The sequence below is a fragment of the Rhipicephalus microplus genome, chromosome 4 (assembly GCF_043290135.1).
Source record: "Rhipicephalus microplus isolate Deutch F79 chromosome 4, USDA_Rmic, whole genome shotgun sequence".
Taxonomy (NCBI): domain Eukaryota; kingdom Metazoa; phylum Arthropoda; class Arachnida; order Ixodida; family Ixodidae; genus Rhipicephalus; species Rhipicephalus microplus.
Genome location: NC_134703.1, coordinates 55123545 through 55140247, shown reverse-complemented (window position 1 = coordinate 55140247; position 16703 = coordinate 55123545). Strand labels below are relative to the sequence as shown.

Genomic DNA, 16703 nt, shown 5'->3' with positions numbered 1-16703 from the left:
TTTCCTGCCCACTTCAGAGTTAAGGCTGGAGGACGTAGCCCCACCGAGTTCGAGCTCCCATCTGGTGGTCGGCGAAGGGCAATAGCATATCTTGCTAGCGCCGGTTCTTCGCTGTTCGGGACGGCTGAATGTTGGCTACGAAATGGCTACTTTGCTCGATCTTGGTTATCGACTGGAGCGAAAAGTGGGCACCGTTCGCTTTCTGGTCGACGCCGCGATTCTGGCTATCGTCACGAACGCCGCCTACTGCCTGACAGCTCACAATGTTCTCCTCAAGCGCGTTGAAATCGCTGGTACGAGTCCTGCCCAGATGAGCAACAAGTGTGTCGTGGGACCGACGGCCATCTTGCTCGCTGTGAAGGCGCTCTACGGCGGCGGTCACTGGCTGAGAAAATACCCGCTGCTGTTTCTTTCCATTCCGCTACTGAGTTTCGTGGGCGCCATACTCGAAATCGGCCTCCTCGAATACGTGCTCCCCGACTCATCGGCAGCCGGTCACACAGTGGGTTTCTTTGTCGGACTGATGATGTCCTATGTGCTACCACAACCCTTACAAACATAAATTTGTATTTCTAGAGGCTTTTTTCTGAATGAAACTACTGCGCTCTGAACTTGGTGAGTTCCCTTCATACGTTCGTAGATGCTGTAAATCAAAAGCAATAGTTGTGACAGGTTATCCCAATATTTCGCCGCGCGTAGCTTCGAGTCTAACACTTGTTCCTATTGTCCAACAGGCTCCAACCAACCATCCTTTCACGAGACTGTTGACTTTGGCACGTACGCGTAGCTAGCACAGGCGATGTCTTTTTTCTGTCGTGTTGTGTACAAAAGCGGAAGGCACTATGATTTTGAAAATGTAACAGAACAACTTGCAAGCGCCCTCTCGCAAACTGCGAACTCATTCCGAGAAGTAGTCTTCTCCGCAGGTGTACCGTTACTGCGAAGAAGCAAGCTTTGGCGAACAATATGTGTCAACGTTATAAACAAAAATTGCTCTAGGATCTTGCTAGCGTAAAAGAAATTCAAGGTTTGATTTAATCCTGTCCGAACGCTGGATTAAGGGTGCCAGACAATGAGGTAAGAAAGCGTAGCCGCAAGGGGTTACGTTTAAGTGAAGTGTAGTGTTGACACCAAATGTTTAATATGTGCGCAAAAAAAAAAAATAACTTGGCGCAGCTGCGAATGTGTGCTCGCTGCGAAGGTAATAGGCACATTTTGCAAAAATGCGATGTTCTTATTTCCAAAATACAGACTTTACGACACAACGCTAAAGCATTTCGTTATCATAAATTCATTTGAAAAAAAATCTGCCGAATTTCACCGACTCGTCGCGTGCGTAGAATTTCATGCAGCGAAGCAGACGCGCATTGGCAGACAACCAATATTTCATTACATTGTTACAAGTGCGCGCATAAAAACATTATCGAACTATCAGCTAATAACTTTAACCAACATTACTAAGATCTAGCATTAGTCCATGAAGTGTACTAGGCTTAGCAAAATCTGCGCCAATTCTTTTTCATTGTAATATCGTAACGAGTATTTCATCCTAATTACTTGTAAATGTGTACGCTAGACAACCAGGCGCGTCCTTGGTTAACCTTCTTCCTTCCATTTAGCTTCTCTCTCTCTTCTTGCATAATTTTACCTCGAAAAAAAAAATAGTTGTTTAATGCTGAGTCCCCCCTCTCTCATTCTTTCTAAAACTCACAACTAATGTGCCGTACTTAACTTGAGATAAGTTGAAGAACTTTCACAGACACTTGCCATGATACGTCAGCTAACCTGTTGAACACAGTAGCAAATGCGGACTTCGGATAACACGTGCGAAGCTCTACCAACTGAGCTGCAGCGGTGGTCATCCCCCCGTCCACTTTGTGTTAAAGCTGGGACTATTAGTCCGCGCCGCTAATAGACATGAAAGCAAGTATGGAACAATCTTTTTCCTTTTACTGGCGTCACGAAGCACGTGTTTCTTTTTTCTTAAATTTTTAATTAGCTGGCAGATGACCAATAGTCTCTCGTATGCTACCTCAAGGCATTCGGCCAACCAGAACGAGACCCTCGCTATGAATGAGCGAAGGGGGGGGGGGGGTCAATTTTAAGGGCTCGTTTTAAACAGACAAGAAAGCCAAGGAAATAACAGGGAATTTTATTTCATAGTGATTACGATGTTAAAGGTAAGATGACGAATTGTTGAGAGCTTGATGGAAATGCTCGGCATAACGAGAGTTATGAAAAATGTGTGCCTTGATTCTTGTGCTTTCGAGAATGTTTTCTACACGCACCCGTTGTATGAAGTGGTGCTTTATCGTGTTTATTGTACCTATTTGACAATAATATTCCAATTACGGTTACGTGAATGCTAATATAGGACACGTAATTTTGCTTCGCTACATCAACAAAGCTGCCAGCACACAGTGAGCTAAATCTGCGCATTCTGTCGTATGTCGCGAACGAGCTGGGTCAATAGCAGGTCACGGATCTACCCGGTACTTAACAGCCCACACCATTTCGGGCTGACCAACGAAAACGACACAAAGGTTTACGACCGACGTAGAACTCACAGCTACGCTGTAAAGCAGTACTGGAAGCTTGCCAGCACACTAGTTTGTATGTATATGTAAGGGCGTGAGCAAATCAAAATAGCAAACGAAAAAAAAAAAAAAAACACCAGGCCTGCGCGGAACGCGCAGCACAGTCACAGCGAAAGCTGCAAGAGCGGCCCTTCTAGAGCCTTTTTAAACACTCTTATTGACAACCACTGCAAGCGCACTTGAATGTTCAAAACGAAACTCCTTTCGTTTCATTTAAGGGAATGGTACATAAGTGCTAAGTACTACCACTCGAGGACGCGGGCTCGATTCCCTGCTAAGGAGCTCTCATTTCTAAATGACGAAGTGCAAGACGCTCACGTACTTATAATTAGAAAACTGAGGCAGAAAAAAAAAAAAATCATCTGGTGCGTTCCAGTCAGGGGTGTCTCATGATATCGTGCTTCACGAACACTCGTTTAACTGGAGACCGTAGGGACCAGCTTTGTCAGTAAAAGCCGTCAACATACATTCATTAGAAAAGCTTCAAATGCTTTAATTTTGCCCCAGTGAACAAACTACAAGCACCGGCGTGGCTCTGTGGTGGTGAACAAACTAAACTTCTTTGTGCCCTGTCTCGAATATGATCGCCCTCGCGAGAGGTCCTTTATTGCGCGATATATAATTTCAACGCCGATATGCTATTTTGTCTTTCGAAATGAAGCGTGCGGAAACAATATTTTCGCTGCACGTACGCTTGAACATGATTGGCCTACAGGGACAATACCTTTTCCATTTGTTTGCCTTGAGCAGTACTTCAGCCGTATCCGGTGCCCACTTCTGAACACAAGATGTGTCGCGTATCCACTACGTCCACCAATGAGCCCATGATGAGCACAGCGACCACTTCACGCTCTCGGACTGTGAACGGTTGTAGCAGCCAGCTGCGGTTTTTGCCTTTTTGGTCTTGGCGGCTGGATTATGGCTGGATTCTCTTGGCTGTTTACCGGCCAGCAGCGTTTCACATGGTTGCCGGACTCTTTACGGTTTGTACGCAGCCGTCTCAGGGTAGGGACGGTCTCAGGGTCATACTTTCGGTTAATTTTGTTTAGCCGTACTTCACAAGGAGAAGGCTCCCTTGCCTATGAACGGCCCACTAAAGCTGGTATTGTACAGATTCACCAGCATGTCTGTATGAGCAGCTTTGGCTTATATCCGTATAACGCTGACGTTGCATAAACTCTGCCACCTGCTTCTGGAAGGCCGTGTTGACCAGCTCAGACCCAGTCGTCCAGTTAAGGGTCGTGGAGTGGGCCACACAGGTCGCCGCCAACCTTGGGTTGATGGCCATTTAACACGGAATCATCCTCAGTTGCTTTCTGACGAAATAAAGTTTTTCCATCCATCCATGCCACCTGCTTCTCTGCCATGCCAAAAAAGGGTATCATTTATTAAATACTACAGGCGTGCGCCCATTTAACTTATTATCGTTCAATATACTTAATATGGGAGAAGGGTTGCAGTAGCATAAATTGTGATTGTCAAAGCACTGTTCTTAATCATATTTCGTAGAAAGATTGCATACTTGGTCTTAATATAAAGCTGACAAATTACCCACCTAGGATGAATGGAAAACAGGATAACGTAGCCTTTGTTTATTAGCGATCGAGCTAGTTGCTACCAAATCGCCAAGGCGATCATGCATCTTGCAACTTGTTCTTGCACCTGAAACTTGGCGTGAGAGGGAATTGGCGAGTTCTGTGAGGACAACACAGAGAAGTACTCCCACTGGTATGTGTGTGTTGAATCATGCTGTCTGGTTCCTTCAGTACAACAGAAATTGTCCACTTTGAGTTTCACAAAGCATGACATGTTTTATTTACAGTGAAAAACATTGTGCTGAGGCAACATCACAACTTCGACAGAAAGGAACAAAGGCACTGTGGTACAGACTGCAATGCTTGTTCGCACATTCACAAAAATAGAGAGAGCAAAGTATCATAAGGCACTGCATAGTTTCACGTTCAAAGTCTTGAAAGCAACAGGTTCAACACTCTCTTTGATAACTAGAAATGAATTATATTGCAGAACCATACATAAAAGGAGCTCCTGGCAGAGAATTAAAACTTACTTTCGCTATCCGTGGGCCACGGGCGTGCCAAAAAGCGTCTGTACAACGAGCATCAAACAATGCTCAAAACTAAAAACTTCGATCGTGTCCAAAGTTTTCATGGCTCCACAACACCATATTCTACATGTCGGTCAAACGTCTTGAGTATCCAGTGAATTCTTCGAAACTATTCAAAGTTGCACCATGAGCACGTTGAGTGCCATCAGTATTGAAAGTTCCCCAAGTCGAAGTTTTAAATTAATAGACCAGCGTAATACTTTTTTACAGAAAACATCTTGCAAAAAAAGTGACGTTCGCAACTGCTAATATGGAAAGATAAAGCAAATTGAACTCTTATGTCTTTTCAGTAAAGTGAGGCACAGTTATATGCGAATGTTTATAAAAGCAATCTCAAATGTTCAAACAAGTACCCCGAAGACATCATGCAAATGATCAAACAATTGTGAAAATTCTGTATGGCAGCAAGAAATGAGATATCCCTCATAATGAGAGCTCTCCGTAGGGTAAAAAATGTGGGCAAGTGTATTGATCACCTTTCTGCAAAGACTCACTACATACATTTTTTACAGCAAACTTCTTGTTTGCTTAAGTAGTTCAACAAAGATGCGGAAGGGGCAGACATCTGCACAAACACATAATTCTTTGCACTTTTTGTTCAGGAAGTGCTATTCTTGTGAAACACTCCCTTATGTGCCCACTTTGTACCTTACGCATCGGCAACGATGAGACACACTGAGTAAGGATCAAAATTGTAAACGACGACACATGTACAAACGTGCCACACTCTTCTGCGAGTTTGTTAAAACAACAAAGAGGGATTATGTACAGAAACAGGAGACAAGCAAATGTAATGCACTAGCAGGGTCTTTGAAATGGCTAGTGCTGTGATGTACAGCTGACAAGGATTAAACACTACCAAGGAACCACACAGTATCGGAAAAAAAAATCACCATTACGCTGTAGCAGCAGTAGGGCGTGAAACTGAAACATTATATAAAGTACTCATAGAATTTGTCCATATACGTGAGACGAGTACAGAAGTACCCAGAAGGCATTTGTTGAACATGAGACAGCTTCAAAACAACACCTGCATTAGGATGAGACGAACAAGACTGTCACTGTTACCTTGGCGCTGTCCAATTTGTGACCAGTGGTACCTATGAGTGACTCAACATAATTAAACACACCATCAAAAGAAACAAAACAAACTGAACACTGTCTAAACTAAGGTAGGATGTTAAGTAGTTTACCAGTTTTTGTGCATGTTCCTACAAATATTGCAAGGGAGTACCAAGATCATGATGATAAATTAGGTATAGTACACACAAAAAATCGCCGCATGACAAGATAAAAACATTTTGCAGTGGAATCTCATTGATCAGATACCCCATAATAGATTTTTGGTGATAACGTGCCTGAGCATGCTTTCTTATGCTTTTTGAGCTTGCTCTGGAGGACACTATTTTCAGATTTTATTCCTCTACATTTTATTTCCAGTCACCGTGAAGACTGTGCCAATGAGGTTCCACTGCATATATTTATGATGCAACATTATGCCTCTTACAGGGATGCTGAGTGTAAAACGGATTACACTTCTTGTGCAAGACAAGGTGTTAGGCAAGATTCACTGGCAAGTCTGGCAAGTTCATGAAAATTTGCTTAGAACTTTGATTACTTAAATTATGTGCACTTTGAGATCTTTTCCCCTTAGAGTCTCGCTGTAACCTTCAGCAACAGATGATTAACTTGTCATAAACATGAACAGAAAAAAAGGTTTTGCTTGAAGCAAGCGACCCCGACTACCAAGACCAATAATTATGGGCTTGATATGTCTGCATAGCCAAAGCAGTACTGCAGATAGCGAAGCAAGGCTTATAATGAACGGCACAGTGTGGCACGATATAAGAAACAACACCTGTCACAATGAGCAGAAGTATGTAATGCTTGCTGTGAAATCGACATTTTTGTTGGAACTAAAACCGATGTCGTTCGAAATTTAATGGACTGCCTCTGCCATAAGTAACTTAATGCTTTAATTTGAGCTGTTAGCATGTTTACACTGTGTTTCTTACCAGATCTTACACTGAGCAAAACTGCAAAACGTGAAACTGTTGAGAACTATTTTTCAGGGATTAGACTTCCACAAGTGAACCTACCTGGTTTCATTAGGGTAATGACGTTCTGAACAGACACTGTGCCAAGGTTGAGAATGCAAGGAAATGAGAGCCCGGCATGTACGATGTACTTGCGCCATGTTATTGATAAATTTGTAAAAACAACCGTACACGATCCGGCCTAGCGGTGCATGTCAAGAGGCTTGGGCTGCTTAGTTATATGATGATGATCGAATAAGTGAAACAGATGATGCTAGATTTGCTGGGCTTCCTTAATGAACAAGAACATTAAAGAAAGTGTTCCTGTGTAACGTAAGTGAGCACCGGTTCAAGCTTGATGACTGCTGTATACAATAGTTCAGAAGCAGTTCCGCAAGCAAAATGAAGCAACAGCTTTAGTATCTAGCTCACTTGTTTTCACAATAACAAATATGATCAGTAAATATGGTTTTTCTGTATTCATAGAAAAAAAAAAGAACTGCTGAGTGAAGATTAATGCAACAAGTGGGATAATGTCGGCTAATGGTTGGCTAACTTTCATGTTGCAATAAAAATGTTATCAGCTTGAGCTCCCCGAAATTTCCGAGCTTTTTCCGAGTATGAGAGTTATAACAGTGTTTTGATATTTATAGAAAAAAAAAAAAACAATCCAGCGCAAGCCAACAAAAGTTGAGCGGCAAGAAGTTTGGCCCCCATAAAAATGTCTTGCACAGGTGCTGCCCAACAGCACATCTCTTATAATGCAGCACCCTAAACATGAGAACAAAAAGGTCAATCACGAGCGAGCAACTACAGCAAACAATGCTGACAATCAAGGCACAAATAACACTCACTTTGAGCAAAAAAACCAAGAGCATAAGAGGCACAGCCAGAGTTCTAACATCAGTTTTCTTGCAGTCACTGTGTAGTGCACGTCACTTCTTCGACCATAAATGTGCTCGCGACAGCATGGATGCGGCCATTCTATCAAACTCAACAGCCACAAACATGCTGCGAATGGGCAAAGCCCGTCACGAGGTGCCATGTAGTGTTCTTGCACTTGCATTTTCCTTGCTAGCACTGCAGCACACTTAGATGCGCTGTAGTGTGAAGTCTGGCCCTAATGAACTAGGTGCATTCAAGACCTTAAATATTGCCACGCTCTTGGGCTAAACGTTTGCAAACATGCTGTGAGGGGGCCAAAGCCTATCACAAGCTGCAGGCAAATGTTCTGGCTCTTGCATTCCTCTTGCTAACGCTGCACACTTGTAGGCATTGAAGTGTCTTGAAGTGTGAAGGCCGATCCTTACGGGCTGGTTTCTAGATGCATCAAAGACGATTACACCTCTAGGTTGCCTCCATTCTTTCTTTCGTGACTCTCGAAGCACGTCTGCTGCCGATGACCAGTCTTTTTTTTTTCGCACCGTACAGCCACATGCACACACACACACGCACACACTGCATTGTTTTCCAGGCACATCGCAAAGTCTGTCAGATGCCAAGAACTGTGCAGCTGACTCTGCGAGCGCTCCTCTGTGCGTTCGCAAATGTTCGGCTACAACAGAACAGTCCTCCAAGCCGCGTTCAAGCTCACACGATTATCTCTCGCACGATGCGTCGGTTCCTCGAGTTCGGAGTGGAGTAGCCGGATTCGAGACTTTCATCAAATGACAATGAGATCTGCGGGTTCTTGTCTTCATCACCCATGGTGGCATAGGGATCGGGAAGCCCACTGACGTCGTAGTAGGGGGAATCTGAAAGGGGCAAAGAGACAAGCAGTTGACGATTTGAATCAACTTTTACTATGCTCATCAGATTCCAAACAAAAGTCTCAAGCAGCTATATTTGTATATTTGTAAAGATACCAACTTGCACCAATATATTCCACTTCTTGAACCCCTTTATAAGAGACACTGATGTAAGAGAAAAATGGGTATAAGAGGCACCAGTGTGCCAACGTTGACATAGGTGTTTCACTTTCACTTTATTTCCTTAAAGGCCCAATGTAGGGGGCATTACATAAGAGGTGGGACATGACACTTGACCGTTCAATGAAAAATGAACTCTTGCAGCTTCAGTGAAAGCTTCTGGGTTGGTGATGGTAACAATAACGTGGGAAAGGCTGTTCCGGCGTACAATGGTGCGTGGAAAAAAAGAAGACGAGAAGGTGACAGTGCAGGTTTGGGGGCGAGCTATACTCAAGGAATTGCTCGTACGAAGAGATACAAAAGCTGGTGGTGAAAGGTAAGGGGTCCGATTGAGTGAGCTGTGGTACATCTTGTGTAGTAGAGATAGGCTGGCAATGCGACGGCGATGGGAAAGGAGGGGGCAGGCCTGATTCCGCCTTTAATGAGGATACGCTTACGTTGTATGAATATGATGAGTGATTGAACCTGAGTGAATAAGGAAATGAATACATGGTACTCTGCTCATAAGAGACGCCTCATGTAAGAGGCAAGAATTGCTCCCCAGTGCATGTCTCTTATAAAGGAGTTTAACTGCATACTGAAACAAGCTCTCGATTTGCTGTAAAAATTGTTTTTTTAATGGCCATAATGCGAGTTCCCAGCAGCGCACACTTTTAACAAAATTTAGAAAACTTGGGAAGCTCTTTGTCATAACTCCTATACAAAGGGCATCAATGCTGAGAGTGATACTTCCACCGAATACATGATTTTACCGAGACACCTCATTTGGAACACTTAATAACAGTCATTAGTAGGCTACTGTGAATGGTGAATTTCAGGTTCGGAGCGAACAGTAATATTAGTCAAATAATTTGGAATTAAATTCGAATAGTATATATCCTGTATTATAAAGAATAATGGGTATATTTGTCATCACCTTAACTAACCTGCACATTATTTTTTAATTGAAACAGCACCTGCGAAAATGGCAATTTTTCGGTTCAAAGAAGAGAAAACAACATTAAATAGTAAAATAAATTGACTTTTGGTAGAATGCAAGTAATAATCTCCAAAATAAGATACGTTTCAAAAATTACTATGCTTAGAGCATATAAGCCGGTATAACACGCTCGAAGTTAATTATATTTTAACCTTCAAGTGATGATTTGCCTCAGTGCAGATTTTTCCTGAATAGGTGTTTTCACGGTTTAGCATTTCTTTGTTGCAGTGAAACCACCTTTACAAAAAGCTGCAAGCGGATTAATGCACATTCAAATAAATGCTTTCACGGCTTAGCACACCTTCATTGGAGCAAAAACACCTTTACAAGGGGATTGCATGCGAATTAGTGCACTTATTCATTTTGAATACGGGGGCAGCACCAGGATTATTTTACAGGAAGGGGGGGCACCCATAATATGGGGGAGGGTGATAATTCGGAGGGGGGGGGGGGGGGGGGCTCCAGCCCCCTACCCCTTTCTATGTCCACCTCTGGCACCGCCCTTGTTCAAATACTTCAGTAAAATTTTCTATTATTTAAATTTGATTTGGAGCAAATTTGAAGATTGTAATGTAATGTTCGATTCAAAGCAAATTTGAAGATTGTAATGTTTATTAAATATTCGCACAAGCCTAGTCATTAGTCATAAGATTACACTGTACTGCATGTGACATAGTGCTTACAATTGCATTGCATTTACTGCAAAGACAGCATAACGGTTTTTAGGGTCCTTAGGGTGAGATTTGCTCTAACAAAAAGGAAAATATTCTGGTATGACACCTTCTATGTCACGCACCATGTATCACATGCACAGAGTGCAAGCATTTTTCTGTTTTCTTCATCAAAGCCTGGCAGAGCAGGTAGTGATCGCGTCCGAGGGAATACTCACGCAAATGCTCCCTGTTCTTGAGGTTCATGACGTCCTCGTTGAGCCCCTGGTAATCGTCCTGGTAGTAGTACCCAGATGGCATGCGGGCGTCGTAGGGCTGATAGGATGCTTCTGGAGGAGTAGACATCTCTCCCTGCCCTCCCTTTACCCAGAGGTCACCGGCACCGTCGCTGCCGTTGCCACCATGCACTCCGTCCAACATGTCTGCTGATCCATAAAGCATACCTGCAATGCACAAATATGCTATTAAGCCTAAGGCTTCATAAAGATAAGCTAAGGAGGCAAACACAGTGCACGACACTAAATATGGCTTTATTTGATTCATTACTAGTCATTTTCAAATAACAGCGTTCATTTTGACTACGTTCAGCTAACATTCGCACATGCAAGGTTCCTAAAGTCTATATAAGCCCTCTTCTCGCCAATGTAACGGTTGTCTCACTTATGCTGTCTCAAAAGGAGCACCACCCATACAATTCCTAATCCTAATAGTGCATTCAGAAGCCTCAGCTGCTGAAAGCTTGTGCTCCTGTAGTACCGAGTTGTGTTATGCAGATATAATATGCTTTGGTTCTGTACTGCCGTGGCGATATTCATATCGAAATACTGAGACATTTCATAAAGCGCATAAATTACTTGCATTTCAAAATGTTTGACACCAAAAACAATGCCTCATCAGACAAATCATCAAGGTAGCTTTTACCAGTATAGTTTAGTAGAGCAGAGTTCTCCAGCATCCCAAATGACGGAATGTTGGAATGAATAAGTTTAAAGTTTCAAAGTTATAAACCAAAGCTAATGTCAATGGCACACAGCCTAGAAGATGTGTGCATCTTACAAGAATGTCGGAAGTATATATAGTACAGCGAAATAACCAGGTAAAGGGGCCAGAATGTCAAATAAGTAACACAGTGGGAAACTGCAAGAATTAACTGTTAAAGACAATGAGGCAGAACTAGCAGCAGCATCGACACATAACAGAGGCTGCAAACCAGTTGCCATACTGCAGACAAACAAGGCCATGACAAGCAGATAACAAAGAACAAAAGCGTCCCGGGCTTTGACACGCTCACTCACCATTGGACGTTATCTGGTTTCCGACGTGTCCATTGGCCATGTGTGGTGAGCTACCAATGCTGCCGGCATAGATGGTGTGCTTGTTCATGTCGTCAACATTTGTGTCCAACCCCTTGCCCACATCGTCGTGATAATAAGGTCCACTGATAACCTTCGGTCTTGCACTGCAGCACACAAAAGCAACTTATTGTGAGCTAGACAAACTTACAGAACATTGTCAGTGACGGTGACACACACAAAGTTCTTCAAGATACACCTAACAGCCCAAGTGACTTTTCTGATTCGGATAAGTATAAGCAACTGGTGTCTACACAAATCAACAGCCATCTGCTGGTCATTCAAAACAAAAAATAATGTAGTTAAAACAATAATAATGGCCTGCTATCTTTACATTGGCATCTAAACTGTGTCGTTGCCAAGAAAGACTGCCTGGTGCAAAGTCAACGTTCTATAAACATTTACGATGGCTAGGACATAAATGTATAAATGCTCCAGACAAGAATAACGTATTTACTCGCGTAATGAATGCACTTGCATAATAAAGGCGACCCCAACTTCAGTTGTTCGAATTAGTATTTTTTTCGCTACCGCGCATTAAATGCACCCCTTACACTGATCCGCTGCTGTCGCGCTAACTGACACCTTGCGACTCCTTGCCCGTTGGATCTCTTCAATTTTTATTATGCCGACCACCCTCGGCCACCTCTACTCGCTCCCTCCCCCCCTTCCTTCCGCCTCTCTTTCTTCAATTATCTGTGCCCCACAACCGGTCTCACGAATGATGTGAGTGTAGAGACATCGCAGCTGACAAGCACACAGCGAGCGAAGGTCACGAAACTGCCCGCACTAAGCGACGGTCACTTCCTGCAAATACAAAACTTAAAGGCACAACCACATGCACGCCATTTTCGGGCGACGATGACGGAATTTGCTGTCGCCACGGCTACCATGGCTGTTGTGAAGGGTCATTCATCCCCATCACGCTGCAAGTTTCTAGAAAACGAGAAAAAATCGCTTGTTGCCCCAAAAAAATAATGATGATGTCTACTATCCCGCGTACATTAAGGAATGCAAGATATAGGCTACCTTTTCCACAATAACTTCTCATGTGGACAGCGAGGTAGCAGCCGTAATTTGACGTTAATCCTGTTATTGGCGGCTTGTTTTGATGCTTCGATAGTAGGTTGCTACAATGTCAATGGCGGCGGCGCGGTCGTCGTGCGAGATCGCCATGAAGTTGGCAAAGTACGGCGTAGCGTGCGCTCCTGTCCGCCCCTCAAGACAGCAGATACTACTGTTCCAATTAAACGATTGCGAGAAAAGAAAGCCGCAAAACGCTTTCATGGAATGCGCGGGCGGCGCAGAGACAGCTTGCAGAACATAGCTCCTTCAACCACAGAAGATGAGTGAATTGCAACAAAGAAGCTGTTTTCAAACAGTGTACGCGTATTTTAATTGCGAAAGACTAAGCGACCTGACTATTCTTTTTGGACTACCCCATTTTTTGTTCATCCTGAAAAAGTTTTCATACAACTTGCTCCGCATAATAAGCGTGCGCCCAACTTTGCTACAATATTTAAAGGAAAAAAGTGCGTTCATTACGCGAGTAAATACGGTATTGATATGATGCATGCTTCATGAACTACATCATTATATTTAGCTGATACGACCATTTTCTTATTCGTAAATGCTAAACAGGATGTCATATTGACTTATTAAATTAGGAATACCGAAGACCACCTAAATGAGTTTATGCTGATAATTGTAGGCCAGCATTGTGAAGTCAGGAAAAGAAATTAATTTAACATGCGTACTAATAAAGTGCTATAACAAGATTTTTGAACTGAAAAAACAATGTTGCAGCAATTTACAATGTTATAGCAATTTGCATAAATTGTTACTCTGCAATATTTTGCAATGTTGTAAACAGCGCATTATGTGCTAGAAGGCATGCAAATAAGTAGCCAGCTTACTTTTGGACTTCGGATTCATAATCCTTCTTGTTTACTGCAAAGCAAGAAAAGAAATCACATCAGTCATCTGTTGTGCACACAACAAAAACTAAGAGTGAAACAAAAATTTATTAGGAAGTGCACACATTATGAACATAATGGCACAGCAAGAGTGTGCTGGGGTAACTAACATGAATGGAGCGCCAGTTCATTGTATACTATGAATGATGTTGTAGGAGATTACTGTGCGAATACCCAACCAAGCAGGAACACACGAATGCTTCGTATGCTGGTCAGCTTTAGCCTTTCAGTGTCTCAAAAACTTTAGTTAAGTGCTACACAGAGCAAGTAGACAGTAGGTATACATCACTATTGTAGCATAGTTATTATTTTTAGACTGTTTATTACGGATCATAATGAAGAGTCCGTTCTCTCTAGTGACTCTTCTTGTTTAGAAAGCATATTGCACTGCTTACATATACATATGGCACTGATTACTAACTATGCCTGGCATCGCGCCAGTTAGGTGGGTTGTACTGGTGTTGGCCGAGTCTCTTGCTCCTATCCACCAATGTGCAGTAGAAAATCTGAGGTGCATTTCACTATCAAATCGCTTCGTCTTTTTCAGGCTAGTTTTTCATGGTATCACAGGAGGCATACCTCTAATTGAAAATTCACTATCAGAAATTATGTCGTATGACAACAAATTAGTAAATACGGAAGCATGAGACACAAGGTGTCAATGAGGGGCATCTCAAGAATTTCTACACGAATTTGTCCTTATTCTGCTTCTAGAATGAACAGCAATATCAATATCCCGCAGTATTGATTAACTGTGATTTACAATTTTGTTGACTGCATTTCACACCCTTCATTCAAGTTCCAAATGCCAATAATAATGCAGACTTTTCCAGCTGCAATAAAAGTATCAATCGTGTGAAGAATTAACTGGCATGAAAGAAATTTCGTACAACCCATTTGTGACTGACAGGAGAAACCTCTTTGAGCACCGATACACTGCGCACCAATAGTAACATTTGGTGAAGCATTTGGTTAAGGTGCCGCTAGCATACTTTAACAGAGTTCTTATGGTAAGCATGTCACGGTCGTTCTCTCTCATGTCGCAGACATTGTTTAATCACCTTTGCTGGCTTTCCTCTTCCAGCAGCAGCAGACAAATACAACCACAAGGAGGAAGAAGAGCCCCGCAGCCACTGCTACAATGATGACGACGTTCATGGTCTTGATGGTCACAGGAGCACCCACTGGATGAAGACTGTTCTCGGTTGTCATGGTAAACTCTGTGCAGGGGCAGAAAAATGCGGCAAATCAGCAACAGACATCACATTTGTTTTAAGTAAGTCATTTTGTTACACAATTCACTGTCAATGACACTTTTTGAGCACAATACAAAGACTGAAAACATAGTGTGAATAATTAGAATCTGGCATTCACTTCCCTATTTCAACCTTTAATTGTCAATGGCTTGTTTGTATGTGCATTATGAGATTCCCAACATCCGGTGTGAAACAAAGCCCCATGCAAAGATAAGTAAGACCAACGTACATGCAATGTGAATGCATTGAACTTTTATAAAAATGTGCCTCTCGAGTGCCCAAAATGTTGAAATTCAGGGTTCTGCAGGGTGGAACAGCTGACACTCACTGAATATCTCTTGAATTGTGCACGTAATTACCTATACAATAGGTATATGCACATGTGCATGCACAGAACTTGCACCGACCCTCGGAAAAACCTCATTTTTCTGGTTCACATTATCGTTACGTCTGAAATTGCTCTGCCTCACCGTTCCGGATGATTTATTGAGTTGGTAGAAACTTATAATGACAAAACTTCAAGAAATAATCGCCAGCCTTCAGTTTGTCTGCTTTCCTGATAGATTTCGCTAACAATACACCATTGTACTTTGATGAGACAAACTCTAAAACTGGCATAAAATTCCTCTGGGCAACACTGACAAGTAATAAGTATGTGCTTTCAAGAACTACCAAACAGATATCGAAGGGACTTTCGTGTCAGACACTATGAGGAGAATTAACAGTGTCAATATCATTTGTGCCAAAAGTTGGCAAAGGTGTTGCCATTGCGAAAAAATTGAAATGATGCTTGGTCTGGCAACGCAATTTCTTGAAGAGTTGTCTTCGTTGACCTTACTGCGCATACTTTTGAAGTGCAAAACTATGACTCTCCAGCTGCACGGCCGAGCTTTGCGACAGCTAAACATTACCTCAAGCAGCACTTACCATCAAAAGGCTCGGCCAGGCGCTCGTCTCCGCACCACGAAGCGTTGCTCTGGAGGCAGAGCAGCACACGGATGTCCACGAGGTCAGCGGCATTGGCAACTTCCAGGGAAATCTGGGGACGCTCGACCTCCACCTCAGCCAGGGCCACCCACTGCTCCTGGCCACGGGCACGACCTTCGACCCTCGCCAAAAGCCTCTCCGCAGTTTGTTCGACGGTGAAGTACACCCGGCCTGTCTCTTGGTCGAATTGGGCAGACAGCGGCCGTGGCATGTCTGAAGTGCCAGGAGAATATTTCGCAATGATGAGTCCGCTTGCAATGACACACGAGGCAGTATGCGAAACAGTTTGCTGTGATAGTCAAAACACTGAACTTTGATGCAATTTTTTTTTCTAAACAGAAACAGTAAGAATGCTGTAGTTGCAGCGTTCTTACTGACCCATCTTCTTTATGTGTCTGAAGGTGTTTTTTTTTACTATTTAGCTAAAACCCTGAAAAAGCATCAAAGCCACACAAAGAAGTTTGAATATTCAACCACATTTGTTTTCAACTGATACGAAAAAAAAGCTTGCCTGTAAGAAACAGAACTATCAAACAGAAATTTTTTGGTGGGCTAAATTTCAGTGGCATATCACAGAAAATAAATATCTGACGAAGCAATGGCTGGTGCCACAAACAAGGCATCACTGTAATGCTAGTTTTTTTCCAAGCTCCATTTTTTTTGTTACGCAAAGTTTGAAAATATTGACCATGCAGCTACTTGTGTTTGTGCTTTTTGATACAAAATAATGTCCATGAAAAATACTGATGCTAATGTGACACCAATGTAGCTACCTAGCCATAAGTGTTTTCAGTAT

At 42.7% G+C, this 16703-nt stretch overlaps 2 protein-coding genes across 2 annotated transcripts in view; both read right to left on the bottom strand.

The window, feature by feature from the left end:
- Window positions 1–3470, bottom strand: part of LOC119172656 (uncharacterized) — a 60533-nt gene extending 57063 nt beyond the window's left edge. Inside the window, exon 1 of the mRNA XM_075892769.1 lies at window positions 3322–3470. Coding sequence (XP_075748884.1) covers window positions 3322–3330 — 9 coding nt within the window. The 5' untranslated portion in view covers window positions 3331–3470. The remainder of the gene's footprint in view (window positions 1–3321) is intronic.
- Window positions 3471–8221: 4751 nt separating this feature from the next.
- ed (hemicentin protein echinoid) overlaps window positions 8222–16703 on the bottom strand; it is a 146365-nt gene continuing 137883 nt past the window's right edge. The window contains exons 10-15 of the mRNA XM_037422889.2: window positions 15848–16120; window positions 14726–14884; window positions 13605–13638; window positions 11632–11795; window positions 10555–10779; window positions 8222–8512 (exon numbers count right to left, since the gene is read on the bottom strand). Coding sequence (XP_037278786.2) covers window positions 8349–8512; window positions 10555–10779; window positions 11632–11795; window positions 13605–13638; window positions 14726–14884; window positions 15848–16120 — 1019 coding nt within the window. The 3' untranslated portion in view covers window positions 8222–8348. The remainder of the gene's footprint in view (window positions 8513–10554; window positions 10780–11631; window positions 11796–13604; window positions 13639–14725; window positions 14885–15847; window positions 16121–16703) is intronic.